This window comes from Sciurus carolinensis, chromosome 7 (genome assembly GCF_902686445.1).
Source record: "Sciurus carolinensis chromosome 7, mSciCar1.2, whole genome shotgun sequence".
Classification (NCBI taxonomy): domain Eukaryota; kingdom Metazoa; phylum Chordata; class Mammalia; order Rodentia; family Sciuridae; genus Sciurus; species Sciurus carolinensis.
The window spans coordinates 9,000,738-9,017,079 of record NC_062219.1 but is presented as its reverse complement, the minus strand read 5'-3'; the positions used below and the strand labels follow the sequence as shown (position 1 = coordinate 9,017,079).

The 16,342-nt window shown below is 53.1% G+C and overlaps 1 protein-coding gene across 3 annotated transcripts in view; it reads left to right on the top strand.

Moving 5' to 3' along the window:
* Sytl3 (synaptotagmin like 3) overlaps nt 1-16,342 on the top strand; it is a 75,076-nt gene that overhangs the window by 28,616 nt on the left and 30,118 nt on the right. Inside the window, exons 1-5 of one of the 3 annotated variants that reach the window (XM_047559385.1) lie at nt 6,773-6,792; nt 7,479-7,530; nt 8,456-8,528; nt 9,884-9,962; nt 13,237-13,361. In XM_047559385.1, coding sequence (XP_047415341.1) covers nt 6,783-6,792; nt 7,479-7,530; nt 8,456-8,528; nt 9,884-9,962; nt 13,237-13,361 — 339 coding nt within the window. In that variant the 5' untranslated portion in view covers nt 6,773-6,782. Of the gene's footprint in view, nt 1-6,772; nt 6,793-7,478; nt 7,531-8,455; nt 8,529-9,883; nt 9,963-13,236; nt 13,362-16,342 lie in introns of those variants that run through there. The other 2 variants (XM_047559383.1, XM_047559382.1) reach the window with 2 other exon arrangements.

Genomic DNA, 16,342 nt, shown 5'->3' with positions numbered 1-16,342 from the left:
TCTGGGCTGAGAAATCTGCTGATATCCATATTGGTTTCCCCTTGTATGTAATCTGATGCTTTTCTCTCACAGCCTTTAAAATTCTATCTACTTTGTATGTGAGGTATTTTCATTATAATGTGTCTTACTGTGGATCTGTTGTAATTTTGTGCACCTGGTATTCTGTAAACCTCTTGTATTTGATTTTCCATTTCATTTTTTAGGTTTGGGAAATTTTCTGATATTATTTCGTTGGACAGGTTGTTCATGCCTTTGGTTTGTGTCTCTATGCCTTCCTCAAACCCAATAATTCTTAAACTCAGTCTTTTCATGATATCCCATAATTCTTGGAAGTTCATTCATGACTTCTTAACATCTTCTCAGTTTGTTCAAATTTATTTTCAAGATTAAATATTTTGTCTTCATCGTCTGAGAGTCTTATCTTCCACGAGATCTATTCTGTTGGTGATGCTTTCTATTGAGTTTTTAATTTGGTTAATCATTTCTTTCATTTCAAGTATTTCTGTTTCGTTTTTTTTTTTTTTTTTTTTTTTTTTTTTTTTCAGAATCTCTATCTCTTTATTGAGGTGTTCTTTTGCTTCCTGCATTTGCTTTTTTAACTGTTTACTGGAACAATCATGCATTGCCTGCATTTGTTCTCTTATCTTGTCTTTTGCTTCATGAATCATTTTAATTATGCAGATTCTAAACTCTTTTTCTGTCATTTCTACTGCTGTGCTGTCATTGGATTCTATCACAATAGCATCTTGCTTTTTAGGGACACTTTCTTCCCCTGTGTTTTCATATTGTTTCCATATATTCCCCTCTAGCAGTGAAGATCAGAGATACTGAAGTTCCCCTGCTGCAGGCTTATTGTGACCCTGCAGTTTTCCACTACCTCTCCTTTGAAGGGCAGATCAATACCAGTAGCACCCAATACAGAGAAAATGCAGCCCTAAACCAGACAGCCCCTATAAAGACTTTAACATTATTGTAATGAACAGGATCAGTTTGATTACTATTTACAGTATTTCTAGTTGTGAACAAGAGGATGGGGAAGGGTGTAGGATGTAGGTGAGTAAATAGAGGTACCTGTCAAAGGGCCTCCAGTCTCCTGTGGGTGTCTCAGGAAGGGAGCCGCCCCTCCAATGATGATGGCCACGCCCTCAGGAATAATTCAAAATGCCTGCACCAGCCTCCACAGAAGCTGGGGAGCCCCAGCGAGGGTGTGCTGAGTCAGCACGGAGGCAGGCACAGTGTCCCTCAGCAGTAGGGGGACAGGCAGGCAAGGGGACCGGTGGGCAGGCTCAGCCACAGTGTCTGTCTACTTTAAATGGCTCTGGACTCCAACTCGAAACCATTTTTTAAAATGTTTAATCTTTATTTTAAAAAATCCAATCATGCCCATTTGCAGCATCTAGCATGATGTGATGGTGGACACAGAGAGCAAAGAGGTTGCTGCGGTGAAGCGGGTCCACACACCTGCCGTCCCACGGGGTTAACTATGTGTGTGTGTGGGGGGGTGGCAAGAACGGAAACCATTTGTGACAGCGTAGCACAATTTTCTACATGGATATGAGATTTGAAATGTTCTGGGAGAGATTCCATCTTGACACTGGTTTAACCCTCCCTGTAAAGGAAGAACCCTCACACATGCTGCGACCACTCCCACCCCTGATGGGGTCCCCCTTTCCCTCCCATTTGCAGGCTGCGAAGTTCCTTATGGACTCAACCCCAGGACTGTCACATACGGTTGCACAGGTTGAACACTGCCTAAGGGAGCCACTTCTAAGGGGTATCGTTCACATTATGGATTTGTATGTTTATTGTAATGATTGTTCTGGAAGAGGCAGGAAGTATTTTTCTCACAAAATCCTTATATCGTGAACAACTTCTCAGGGATGGACATAGAGATCCTAAGGAAGGGGCCCCTTTGCTCAGTTCCCATGGAGGCTCCATGTAGGTAACCCTCCCTGGGTTTTCTTCAGGTCTCACTGGGGACTGCAGGGTACCGTCTCCTAGACGGGATGCTGTTCTGGTCCGCAGGCACCAGCAGAGCGGTGGACACAGGGCAGGCTGTTCTTCGACCTGCCTGCTCTGTTAGCTCTGCAGCATGGACCCACGAGGCTGCTTGAGTGTTGGCGTCCCCCTCCGTGAGGGAGGTAGCGGCTCAGGGTCCGGCTGCACAGAGGGGAAGTCAGTGGACAACCTGGAGAGAGCGCCAGCCCGCCCGGGGGGTGCCGTGCAGGTGTGACTGAGTGACTGAGTGCCCCTGGTGACTGAGTCTCCCTGGGGCATTCCTCTGCCCTCTTTCCCTGTGAGCCGAGTCACCCCAGAGAGAGGGGCTGGGACGACAGGTCCTGGCAGTGTGGCAGGGGCTGCAGTCTGGGGTGCGGTTTGGTCAGGAGTCAGTGTGGTCGGCCAACGTCACAGCAGAGCCCTGTGTGACCCCGCTGGGGTTTTATGAGCATCTGAAATGAGCTTCTCTCTTCCTTAATTCAGATGGCGAAATGGACACGCAGGTGCATAGTGATTTGTCACCGACGCACGAGCTCCAGGGGCAGGGGTGGCTTCTGACCTAAGCCACAGATTGACCCCGGCCTCCTTCTGGAATCTGGGGGCACCAGCAGCCCCCACTGCTCAGCTCTGAGCAGGGCCTGGGTCCGCCTCACTCCCACGTCTGCCTGTGCCTGTGCGTGTCCGTCAGATCGTGCGTGTGAGGGCAGCGGCAGGCCAGGGGTGGAAGTGCGGCCGTGAGCTCGTTTAAATAGTACCTGGCCCAACGTTGGGCTTAACCGAGGCCACGCTTGCTGTTAAACGGTGGCCGTTGCTATGGATGCCGTTCTTACAGACGCCGCTCCCACATGGCAGGCCCTGTCCTGGGTACCGGGGACACCAGGATGCATAGGACGAGGCCTGTGTCCTCAGAGAGTCCCGTCTTCGTGGGGAGACAGACCTGAGTGGGTCTGCGTACGGTGGGGTCAGAAGGCCTGGGCGTGGGTGCGCCCAGTGCCCCACAAGGTCACCAGATCTCTGTGAATCAACGCTCAGGAGCAGTGTGGGCAGGGGCAGGAGGTGTGCCGCCCGGGTGCAGCGCAGGCGTGGGTGGGCCTGGGTGTCTGGGACGCTCGGCTTGGCCAGGATCGCGTGTGTGGGACGCTGGAGAGGAAGGTGGGGACTCGCAGGCAAAGGTCTGTGGACTAGCTCCCCAGGGCTGTTGTCACAGGGAATGACGACCTTTGGCACTTTGGTTCCTTCAGACAGAAGCGTATGGTCTCCCCCGCTCTGGAGACTGGCAGTCCGGGGTTGAGGCGTGGGTGCCCGTGCTTCCTCTGGCCTCTTCCAGCCACTGGAGGCTCCTAGCCGTCCTGGGCGCTGCTGTGGCGTGTGGAAGTGTCCTCCCGGCTCCCTCCGTGTCGCTTGGCTACCCTCCCAGCGTCTATGGGCCGACCCTCCATCTCTGTCAGTCTTTCCCTTTTTTGTGAGGACGTCATGCTAGATTAGGACTTAGATGGCGTCTCTGAGGACCTCACGTTCATTTCTGCCTGGCCGCAGGAGGCCTAGTGCTCAGTTCCCCTCCCAACTCACAGTGCTGCTTCTCTTGGCCCTGGGAGGGCCGTGGCCCGGCTTCCCTGTGGGTCAGTGCGCCCACCCGGGAAGGGACAGGAGTGATTAGGTCAGGCCTTCCTGTTAGCTTGTCAGTGAGGCTCCACTCCCTACCGGGGACACAGGCTCCTCGGCCTTACTCCCGGGTTTTTTGGGTGGATATTTCTGCCTGGGGAATGGAGACTCAGCCATAGGGATGGTGTCCCTACTCCAGTGACCCCATCTTAACTTGATCTGCAAAGGCTCCGTCTCCAAATAAAGTCCCATTCAAGGTACCAGGGGCGAGGACTTGGACTCATCTTTCAAGGGGACAGACAGTCCAGCCCGTGGCAGCCGCCTGTGCCGGGCAAGGAAGTTGCATTTGAATGCACAGGGGCAGTAGGTGCCTAGTGAAGGAGGGGCAGGATCTCAGCGTGCCCTGGAGGGTGTACTGGATTGGGGAAAGGAAGGTGGGGTGCAGGTGAGGAGGGACGCGGCAGGGCTGGGGAGGGGTCTGGCCTCCCACCTAGGGGCCCGATCCCACCAGGACACTGCCCTCTGTACACCCTTTCCACCTGCCTCTCTCCCTGGGGAGCCTGATACCCAGGGTAGGGGTGCCTCAAACACAGGTGCATGGGCCTTGCTTCTGGAAGGTTCCAGCTAGGGAAGACACAATGACCAATGAGAAAGCATTTATAAAGTTGGGAAATGGTAGAGTTCTTGGGGACTTGGCTCTTGGCCTATGTGTGATTATTTTCCCTTGTTATTTATTTATTTATTTATTTTTGGGTGGTGGGGATCGAACCCAGGGCCTTGTGCTTACAAAGCAAGCACTCTACCGACTGAGCTACCTCCCCAGCCCCAGTAATTTTTTATTATGAGAAAACCTGAACCCAAGTAAAGGGGTAGCTTCCACAGCATACCAGATAGCCCTGTGATCCCAGCTGGGCTCGGTTCCATCTCTCGCCCCTCACCTTGCTTCCCACCCGAGCAGCCACCGTAAGCAGTGCTGCGCACCCAAGAGGTCAGCGGCAGGTTCCTGAGGGAGCCCTGGTAGCCTGGGTCCGGCTCTGCCCTTGGCAAAGGCTGTGTTCCCTCAAAGGCCCCTTGACCAGCCAGGTGGCCGGGAAGGCTGGCAGGGTCCCAGCTCCTTGCCTCCCCAGAGACCTTCCCGGTGCCTTTCCTCAGTGCTGCGTGAATTCAAAGTCAGTTAACAAACAACAACCAGAAGACTCGGTGCTTTTGAAGGAAGCCTCTGGGAAGCAGCTCTGGAGAAGAGCAGCAGAAGAGCAAGGGGAAGACCCAAGCCTGGGCGCCAGAGGAGAGCCGCCTGGGGTCACGGCGTGCATCAGTGAGGCCTGCAGACTCTGGGGCGCTCATGCCCATTTGGTTAGGGTCTGCGCAGCAGAGGCTGTGTCTCCTGGCTGCCCCGACCCCTGCCATGCTGGGTGGCAAGGACCTGGGGCAAACTAGAACCGGCAGACCAGCTGGGCCCCACCTGTTTCCATGTGTCTCATGAGCTAAGCACAGTCTCTTTTACCCCTTAAATGGCTAGCAGAGATTAATATTTGTGACACTTAAGGGGCTGGGGATATAGCTCAGTTGGCAGGGTGCTTGCCTTGCATGGACAAGACACTGGGTTCAATCCCCAGCACCACCAAAAGGAAAAACAAAAGAATTTTTGTGACACATAAAAATAATATTAAATTCAAATTTCAGTCTATGAGGTCTGGGCAGAACACAGCCATGCCGCTCTTCAATATGGCCCTCGGCTGCTTTCACAGGCAGAGCTGAAGCACTGTGGCCAGCAGTCTAAAGTGCTTCCTACAGCCACTTGGGAGGCTGAGGCAGGAGGATGCAAGTTCAAGGCCAGCCTGGGCAACTTAGTGAGACCCTGCCTCAAAATAAAAGGGACTGGGGTATAGCTCAGTGGTAGAGTGCTTGTCTGGTGTGCGTGAGGCCCTGGATTCAGTCCCTAGTACTGAAAGAAATTCAGAGCAAGCCTGTTCCCAAAGTTGCTACAGCCAGCAGGGGGCAGTAGAGGGCCATGCGTGGGCCAAGCTGGGGCAAGGACACCTGCGGGGTTGTAGGAGAACCCAAGGAATGTGACATGGGACGCAAAGCTGGGGTTTTCTTGTGGAAGGTTTGAGATAAGGGCCTGAGGTAGAAATTCCAGGGGGAGTAGCCTGAGGAGAAGGATGGGGTGTCAGCAGTACTGGAGCCAGAGGTGAGGCAACGCCCAGGTGGGGCAATAAGAAGCAATTTCGCGTTGCTGGGGTGGAAAGGGCAAGGCCTCCAGGCTTGAGAGAGCCCAGGCAGGGTGGGGAAGCATGGGGCCTGGACTTTAGGCTAGGGCAATAAGGCGTCACCAAAGGGTTTGGGGTTGTAGAGAGAACACCTGACTTGTGGGGAGGGACAGCTGTGGCTGGGCTTCAGGGGGCTGTTGAAACAGCCCGCAGGAAGAGGCTGGAGGGGCTGGGCAGGCGCTGGTGAACGCCCACCCGGTGCTCAGAGTCCGTCTGTCTGTCTGTGTACTGGTGTACTGTACATGCACTGACAGTGGGACTCGCTGCGACCTCCCTGCTCGTTACGCACCTGGCCTTCTCCGTTCCTGGGATGGCTGGATATGCAGCCTTGCTCCTTGCCATCTTCCACTTTCCCTGGTCTCCACTTTCGCGCTCGCTGCGATGTGTGAAGTCCGCTCTTTTTGCTTCTGGTCTAGACATTTTCTTTGAGGTGGCTCTTGTAGACGGTGGACTTCATCTGTTGGGAGCTGCTTCCACAGCCAGCTCTCGGCCTTTGGACGGGGCTCTCTTGTAGCTTCTGGTTCTGCCTTAGAGAAGTTTTCCTTAATGGGGTGCGGGCCAGCTTTTGGGCTCCCTTTAGAATCCAGCGAACACCTTTATGAAGGTTACCTACCTGAAAGCACACAGGAAGGTAGACTGGAAACTCAAGATGCTGCTTCAAGGGGTCGCCGCTCTGAGGCCAGCCCAGCTAAGGACCTGGCCTGGGGCGGCTCCTGCTTTAATGTTTGGGGCTTCGTCAAGGTCTTAGCACTAGCTGTTGCCCACCCCTGCAGAGGCTCCCCTGCCCATTCGGACTTTTTTACTATACACATCTGTTGGTGTATCCTTTGGAAGGGATGCTAATACCTAAGTATTTCTTTGGAATTAAAACTTTCCAAACAGACGAAGCAGGAGTTAGAAGGACATCCCAGGATGTGGCCTGGTGGGTTGGGCTGTGTGAGGGCAGAGGGCCTTTGGACCCTTCCACCCTGGACAGACTTCCTGTGCGATGGCAAAGAAACTGGTCACAGAACTGTAGACATGCCGAGTTTCATTTTGGGGTCTTAATGCTCATGAAAACCTCTTTCCTTGAAACAAAAGGGGTAATATATCAGATGCAGTCCGATTTAGGAAATTAAGTACTATAATTAGAAATAAGTAGATTATATTTTTAAAGAGATTAATTTAATCTTCATCACAAGGAATATTTAGAGGAATGTATTCATCAATTAAGAAATGTTTCCAAAGGAAAAATGGAAGATTAGAAGCTTGAACTATTTTTCGAGTTATCCAGACTTAGAAAATCTAATTCAACATCAACTTTTAATAAAAACAGTCATTTCCAGCCATTATGTTCTATTAATGTGCGCGTTAACGACTTTAGTGGGATAAAATTCCTATAACATAAATTCACCTGTTTTAAGTGTACAAACCAATCATGTTCAGTAAATCGAGAGCTGAACAGCCCTCCCCATGATCTAATTTTTGAGTATTTCTATTACCCCCATCTTCTATCAATCACAAGAAGTGGTATTAGAGAAAAATAATTTTAGTTGCTCGATGCCTGTATTTGCATTACCCTAAGTTGTGTTCTCACTTCTGAATGACCTTTGCTGATCTCTCCTCCAGGCAAACGGGAGACAGCCGGGGCCAGGCTGCTGCAATCTTATCAGAGGCTGAGGTGAGTGATGTGAAGGACAGATTGTCCTGCCCTCAGGGCAGGCGCACAAGGACGCCCTGAAAGAACTTGTAGATCTCCTGACTTTCAGAGGTCACTGCTTTGGAATGTACCTTTTTTATTTTTTAATGATAAAGTACCTGGAAAAGATTCAAACAAAGATGCTTCCGGATTCTCATGAGAAGCCTCCTGGCTATCCTGGAGTTTTCGCATTTAAAGTCGGTTTTCTTTGCTGTGAGGGGCAGACCATCCTTTTTGGTTGCCTGGGATGACGTGCGAGACTAGGCGATCGCACCACACCCAGTGCCCGGCATCTTAGACTTGTGGAAGCAACGCTGGCGGCCTTGAATAGTGCTCCCAGAGATGCTAACTTCTTTGTACGAAATTCTAAACCCCTAGCAGCCTGCAGGCCGGTCATGATCTGGACACCTATGACTCAGCACGTATTAACGAGAGCTCCCACCAGCCACTAGGTTTTTGACCCACGAAGAGATTTTTCAAGTCTCCGAACTTCCATTTTCCCTCTCCCCTGGGTTCTCACTTCCTTTCGCTCTTGCTTCCAGTTCCTCTCCTGGTTGTCTTTATATCCTCACCAACGTGGGCCCTTTAGCCGGTGTGGTTTGCACCGAGAGAACGCAGGCGTCCAGATGGGCCCCTGCACGTGAAGCCGGGGCCGCTGGTGGTGGGCCAGGCCCTGCGGCTTCAGAACACAGGGGCACGGCCCTCTCGCCCTCCTCCAGATACCAGGCAGGTGCCCTCACAGAGGAGCAGCCCGCGTACGGCTGCTGACATTCATCGAGAAAACTGAATTTCTACTTAAAAACAAAACACTGAGAACTTGAATCGTAGAATCGTGACATCTGTGCATTTGTAAAGCGAGTAGTTCGCACAGTTCCAAACTGTTTCTTATTCCTGTGTTTTTCTTTAGTAGCAAAATTTCTGTGGTGCCTCCGACTCCACCTCCTCTCAGTGAAAACCAGTGCAGTGGCAGCCCTGGCCGGGTATGTGCACCTGAGTCTCCTGGCGGGGAGCAGAGGGAGGGACACAAGGAGGCTGGAAGGGGCCTGGGAGCAGAGGGGTCTGGATCTGGCTGGAGGGGTCCCAGAGCCAGGCGAGGAGGAAGGTCCCACGGAGGTGGGGGTGTGCCTGCCCACATGGGTCGGCCCTGCCGGCTGCACCTGCACCCTCATCTGTTCGCTCCTGCCACAAGCCCTCACCCCTGGCTATGCACTGTGCCCTGAGTGTGGGTTCTGCATAAGCTGACGCGTGTGCAGGCTTGCAGGGGCCAGGGAGACCCAGGGAGACTTACAATGCGTGAAAACTGGCAGGGAGGGTGTTTGCAGGTTCTAATGCAAAGTGGACCCGCACCGTGTCCATCCCAAGGAGTTAAATGTGTGACCTTGTGGGAGTCGCCTGGTTTTCCCACCTGAGAGGCGAAAATAACTCTATTTGTCTAGATGGTCTCCCATGGCTATCATGAGAAATCAATGAAATAATGTCTTGGAACCTGTAAAGTGCCATGGTGACATGGTTCTATCTCCTTTATTCTGTAAATTAAGGAGAGCAATTATACCTGTACATCTGGGAGAACATGCTTGTCTGCTGATGGAGAAAATACGTTCATGCTTTTCCAATTTTAAACTGAGACTCTGGGGAGACCTTCAAAATCCTGCTCTGCCTTCTCTGGAGATTTTAAATTCTCCAAAGCATTTCAAGCACTTGAACGTTCGACACACATTTACTGGTTGGATGCATGATGGACATATGATGGATGGATGGACAGATGATGAATGGATGGATGGATGGTGGATGAATGGTTGGATGAATGTGTGGTTGGACAGACAGTGAGTGGATAGACAGATGAGACTTGGAGAAGGAAATGAGCTTTCTGTTGTATTCTTCTCCCGTTTTCTTCTTGCTTCTGCTTTGAGAGGTGGAACTCCTTGGCCCACTCCAAGTGGGTCACTGGGTTCCTTACGCCACCCTCAGCCCCTGCATTTTGCCATGGTACCCTTTGTGCATGGAGTTGGGGTGGGGTCATAAGAAAAAGGAGGTTAAACAAACAGTAATTTACTCGGGTACAGTTTCTGAGCCCCGGGAAATGTCTTTCATTATGCCTCGAGGTGGTTGTTATCTTGTGAACCGCCCATCGACAGTGATTCTTCCTCCACGAAGATATCAAAATACAGAGCGGAGACGCTGAGTACCGAGGGCGCCTGGTGCTGGAGGGCCGAGCCCCGCACACACCACGCCCGCATGCCCTGTGAGCACGCGCACCCAGCCGCTGGCAGCCCAGAGTCGCAGGGCGAAGGCAGGCCAGCAAGCATGGACTCATTCTGTCTTGTTTCTGTTTTAGTTACAGGAACTTGGTCAGTTTAGAGGATTTAATAAGTCCGTGGAAAATTTGTTTCTTTCCGTTACCACCCACGTGAAAAGTAAGTCAATGCCTCGGGCCGTGTTCTTCCCACACCATGCAGGAGGGCAGCAGCCTCAGAGGGGACTGTCCCTGGACCCTGGGGAAACCACAGCACTGGCCCTTCGTCTCGTCACCCACAGAGCAGGCCTTTGGTTCCCAGTGGGAAGAGGAGATGCCATTTTAGTCCAGTAGTTGGCTTAGTGTCCCCTTTTCGTGCCTGAACCTGCCTAGCTCGGCGCCGCGGACAGAGGAGATTGGCACATTTAGACTTTGCAGAGGGCCAACAAAGAAAGCATGAAGACTCAAGTCCAGAGAATCCCAGTCTAGGAAGCTTCAAGGTGGTGGGGTCCAAGATCTGTCACTTGCGGGGAATTGCTTGTCTATCCTTTTTCTCCTTAGTACATTTATTTTCTTCCTTTTACAGTTACCCTGTAGTTTGCAAATGCAGGTGACCCCCCCAGCTTGGAATCCTGTCTCTTTCTGGGTACCTTCTCCCCTCAGGTTTTTCCCCTGCTTATCTTAAAGTTCAAGTCGTCATGAATAGACCCTCTCATGCCTCTGAAGGCGGGTGTTGAGACAGTGTCCTTACTGGGACTGGGGCTCGTGGGCACGTTTTTCTTTGTCCCTGCCTGTTGGGCTTCTGTTCCTCACGTCCTTTTCTGCGGTTACTGTGGATGGTTTGTCTCATTGTTGTGTGTTGGCTCCAGCAACGTCTGACGTTTGATTTTAAGTAGTCATCTGCACTCCCCACGAGCCCTGTCTGAGCTGTCCCCTGGTGACCAATGACATCAAAACACGCTCTTCAGTTAAATACAACCAGGACTACCTCAAGCAAGGGTCTGTCCCCTTTTCTTCTGAAGGGAGAGGCAACTGAATTTCATTGGCCTGTTCGCAACAGTGCCTGGGGCTCTAAAAATCACCCCCTACCCCACTGGCTCTCCTACTGTCCCCCCACCCCCCGCCAGCCACCCTGTGCCCACCAGCCTGGCTCCTCCCACTGCAGGTTCTAGTGGGACCTGGCCCACATCCTCCTAGCTCCACAGCTCCTCCCCAGATCTGTGTGGCGGCCACCATGGCCACTGCACGCTTGCCCTCCTGGGCACACAGGCCCTGCGTGCACAGGCACTTGAGGTGCTTGGTTAGTGACAACTGGCCCCCAGCCTCCCTATGCATCTGCACGCACGCCTGAGGTTTGCCAGTTGAACACCTGGGTGGACAACCAGAGCCAGTCCCTGGCAGGGCGAGGGCAGAGATTCCTAAGGGTGAAGCAGCGTCCCGCTCAGACATGGGTCTCGGCGGAAGCCCCGTAGCCTGTCCCTGCAGCCCAGAGGCAGGGGTAGCAGGAACCCCGCTTTCTGGCTCCTGGGAAGGGCTGCATGCCTGAGACCTTTCCCGAGTGCCTCCTGCTTGTTCTTCAGAGGCAGGGACGTGGCTTCACTGTCCTTTGCCCTGCCTCCAACGCAGGGCACATGGCATCTTGTAGGTGCTGGCTCGTGTTTCTCCAGGCTTTGAGGGATTCTTCCTGTGTCCTCTCGATCTGTGCCTCAGCTCTTCTCCCTGCAGAAGTGGGTGCACAGGAAACCCCCACTGTGGGCAGGAGGTCAGACTGTGCCTAGTGTCCATGGGGAGGGACTGTGAAGGGGCCCAGACTCTTTGGGGACCAGTGACCCAGGATGCAGGAGGGAGCCCTTGCCCCCGGGGCTGGGGATAGCTGGCTCCAGTGACCTCTGGTTGCTAGTCCCGCTCCCACCCCTGGAGGAGATGAGTTACCACAGCCCTTCTTGTTATCAGCTCATCTCTAGGTGGTGGAGGCACGTCATCCCCTCAGGAGGAAAAGAGGAATCGATTCTTACTGAGGGTTCTTGCTGTCCTCTAACCGTGCTGAGCTATAAGCCTTCTTGTCAGAACCCAAGTTGCTCAAGAAGATTCCCTCCTCCTTAGTCTGTGAACTTGAAATGAACCACGTAGGCACAGGCTTTGGGGTGGACCCTGAGCAGAAGAAGGTGGGGGAGGCGTGAGGAGGGGGTTGGAAACTAGGGTCTCTCGTGTACTCCGCAGCCAGGCTGGGGTTGGCCACATGGGTAGGTCACTGAAGTGACTTGGGCCAGAGGACCAGAGAGTGCTAGTCCTTTCTAGCTGCTGTGCATTGAGAGGTGCCCAGACACTGCTAAGTGGTAGACCTGAGATTGCAGGGAGGCAGGGGTCGCGGGACAGGTTGGACGGTAAGGTGGGCAGGGATGGGTGCCCTGGGGCTTGGGAGAGTTCACTGGGGACCCCTTCCTCCACTAGGCACCTCTAAGCTCCCTGTGGCAGTGCAGACAGGAGACAGCTCATAGGTGGCCAATGCCCGGGCGGTGACAGCTCAGTGGGTGGACCAGAAGGTAGGCTGCCTGGGGTCCTGCTGTCCCTTATGGTAGCCCTGAGCCACATGTTGCTCCTGAGACCCTGAAATATAGTCACAGGATGTGCTGCCAGAGCAAGATACATACCAGACCTCAGAGACTTGGTGTCAAAGAAAGTTAACTGTTTCCCGAATGACTTTAATACCGACTGTGTTCTAATAACATTTTGGAAACAGCACTACGAAATACAGAATTAAAATTAAAGTCACCTGTTTGCTTTTACCCAGTGTGATTAGCAAAAATTGAGACCCACATGTGACCTGAATGTGTCTCCTAGAGGACAGCAGTGCTGCCAGGCAGGTAGCTCTAGGCCCGCGGTGGAGCAGCCTCCGGGAGGAAGCCGGGTCAGGAGGAGGGCGCCGCGGAGGCCCACCTTCCCTTGGTGCACTGTGCCTTCTTCCACCCTGGTCTTTGTTGAGCTCAGCTTTACGCGGTGAAGACCCACACTCACCTCATCTTCCCGGGGCACACTTTCTTACTCAAACAGCGGTGAAGACACCTCGAATCTTACTTTCACTTCCCTTCTAAGAGTCCTGGGAGATGGTGTTCAGTCATGAGAGCTCGTCGAGCCCCTGAGAAGCCAGTTTGTTTGGGGGCTGCCATCTTTGGGTCTGGACAAGTGTTTTCTCCTACAAGTGATTGGAAATGCAGGGCAAGTCGGGGGTTCCCTTCAACTCCCACCCAGACAGTGGCCCCCCATGGAGGCGTGTGTGGCAGTGCGACCACAGTGGGACCCTTAGAGGGCCCCAGCCCTCCTCCTGCCCTGGGTCCAGCACAGTGTCTGGCCCCCCTCCGGTGCCCCTGTGCTCCATGGTGGACATGCCTCCCTTGCTCCACGGGTCTCGGCGGGGTCGTTGCTCCCAGCTGTCACCTCTTGTGCTTGTCTTTCAGAGCTCTCCAAGTCCCAGAATGACATGACTTCTGAGAAGCATCTTCTGGCCACAGACCCCCGGCAGTGTGCAGGCCAGACGCAGAGACGGAGCCAGTCGGACACTGCGGTCAACGTCACCACCAGGGTACCCGGGGCCCACCAGCCTCCGCTCTGGCCCCTTTATCTTCTTTTTCAGCACTCTCTGGCCCTTTTCTCTGTAATTTATTTTTCCTTTGATAGCAAAACAGTGCTCAGTCAGAAAAACATCACTGGAAGTTCCTGCTTGTGGGCAGGCCTGGCCAAAGGAGATTCGGAATGGAAGGTGGAAGTAGCTGTGGTGACTGGTACCCGTCGTCTCAGCTACTTGGGAGGCTGAGGCAGGAGGATCACTTGAGCCCAGGAGTTCAGGGCCATGGGCAACATAGTGAGGCCCTGCCTCAAAAAGAATAGGAGGTTGACCTGGAAAACTGCTCAGAGCAGCTACAGGCTTTAGTGTGGCCAGGAGTCCCCAAGACTTCTGCCCACTGGCTTCAAGGCCTCACCAGCTCAGGGCCCATGACTGTCATTGTTCCTGGGGTCTATGAACACCTCACTCATGACTGACGGGCCTTCTGACTTCTGTTCAGGGTCAACAGCCTTTGGTTAAAATCTGTCCTAGTCTCTCATGGAAACTGTGGAAAACACAAATACCGCGTGATCATGTTCACGCGGGGGCTCCTTCCCGTGTCTGAACCAAGGCTGAGCTCACCTGCCTTGTCCTCAGCAGGTAGACCAGGTGCAAGAGCAAGCTGGCTCTGGGATCAGAACACCTGGGTTCTAGTCCAGCTGAGGGGACCTGGCTGGGCAGGTGCCAGCTCCTGTTGTTTGCAGGGTTCTTATGATGCCCTGCTCAGCTGCACAGGACACAGGCCCCTTCTCTGTGGCTGTGGGCTCCTCTCCAGGCATTCCCAGACCCACTGTCCTTCAGTCGAGGGCATGAGGTCAGTCCACCCTCCTGCTGGAACCTCAGCACCATTCTCAGGTGTTAAGGCCTGCCTCCATCCGCTGCCTCCCACCTGAGCCCAGGATGCCCTCTGTAAAATGAAGATACCAGCACCACCTGTCCTTCCCCAGCACAGGATTCTCGGAGGCATCCCCTGAGTTACTGTATTACCTAGTTTGCCATCTAAGTTATCAAAATATACTCTTTAGATTGCCAATGTTAATATGATGCTCTAGACTCCGTACAAGGAGCTCTACCTGGATCATCTCATCTTATTTGCCTAACCACCCTAGGAGGTAGGTATTGCAGGAGGCACCTCTTTACGTGTAGGCACACGGAGGCTTGGCAGGGTTAAGTCACAGGGCACAGCGACGTAGCTGAACCAGGGAGAGCTGTGTTTGAACTGTCCCCACCTGGCTTTGGAGGCTGAGCTCTGGGCACTGGGTCTCAACTCCCATGTGTGGCTGGGCGTCCCTGGGTGTCCTGCTGCTGTACTGACTCCAGGTCAGGGGGTCTTGGGTGGCCATGAGAAGCAGAGCCTCAGGTGGGTTTGGTTGAGCTCCTGGGAGAGCAGGGGATGCCCCGGCTGCTGGTCCTTGTCCCACCCTGTAGGAGAAGGGCGTCAGGAGTATCTGAAACCCTGAGGATCTCTGAAATTCCAGCCGGTGTGTGAGCACCAGGGCACGTTGGCTTCCCCAGAATGGACGGCTCTTCCTGAGGAGGCCAGAGGGGCAGAGCTAGAGCTCACTCAAACCACAGCATCACCTGGGCTTTAGCAAAGACAGCAGGGAAGGTGTTCTTACTCCCATGATAGTGATCGAGGACCTTCTTTTGAGTGGGAGGCTAACCAACTTAAGTAGCAGCTCAGAGCTTAAAAAAAAAAAAAAAAAAAAGGTGGAGCCAGAAGCAGAACCTGGGTTTATATGATTTTAAGTCAGAAAATTTTATTTTAGCCTCTTCTTTCTATCTATGCCCCATGTAAGGACAGGTGAGGGCCACAGAGAAAAAGGTTCCAGAGGGATTTGGAAGTATGAGCCATTCTCTTACCGGGTCTGAGGAAGCCACTGATGCCTACATTGACAGGGCCAGCAGCCTGGGCACAGGTCCTTGCAGAGAGCCTTATTGGTGTGTAACCTTCGTGATCCTTAAAACAACCCGTGAGGGTTGCACTGTTGCTGTCCCCATTGGAGATGAGGACTGTGGAGGTCAGAAAGGAGTCACGGGGTCAGGAGGGTCAGGTACAGCCTGCTCCAGGACCTTTCCCAGGACAACAGCTGCGGAGGCTCAGCGTTTTCCCGTCTGTGGTGTGGTGTGCTGTGCTGCATGTGGGGCATCCCACACTCCCATGGGCTTTGCTTTGGGCATCCTTGGCACCCCTCTGCTGCAGCTTGTGCCCATGGAACAGAGCCTGCCAGGCAGCTGTGGAGGTTGCCTGATGGGCTAGGAGTGAGGAGGTGCAGGGGAGGCTGTGTGGAGAGCCCCCACCTGCGTGGACTCTTACCCTGTGTCCACTCTGCTGCCCTGCTTAGGGCAGGACATGCTTGAAGCTCTTGGCAGGCCTTCTCTCTGCCCAGCTTCACTGAGGATATGGCTGTTTCAAGGAGCACTGTAGCCAAATGTTTATACTCGGCCATCACTCAGCAAACATATCATCTATAAATGCTAAATAATTATTGGGTTGAAATGTAAGGAGTACATCTTTAAATAGGACATTTGCCAGACTGCAATTACACATGTCTGAGCTGGGTAGCTCACAAAAAGGTACTCGTTTCTATCAGAACACTTCGGAACATCTTGCCAACATTGATCATGTGACATAGTGCCCCTTGGAAGTAGGGGACATTGGTGCCCACCTTGCAGGTGGCTATGGCACAGAGCTAGTTGATGACCTCCTCCCCCTCCCCCCTTCCTCTCCTTCCTCCTTCTCCTCCTCCTTCTATTTCTTGTCTCTCTCTCTCTCTCTCTCTCTCTCTCTCTCTCTCTCTCTTTCTCAATTGAAATGTCTTGCTATTTCCCAGACTGATCTTGAACTCCTGGGCTCAAGCCATCCTCCTGCCCCAGCCCCGGGGTGCGGGGACTACAGAGGTGTGTACGCTGCACCTGGGTTAGGCAGCCTTCTTAAACCCTCGTGGTGACTCAGGCTA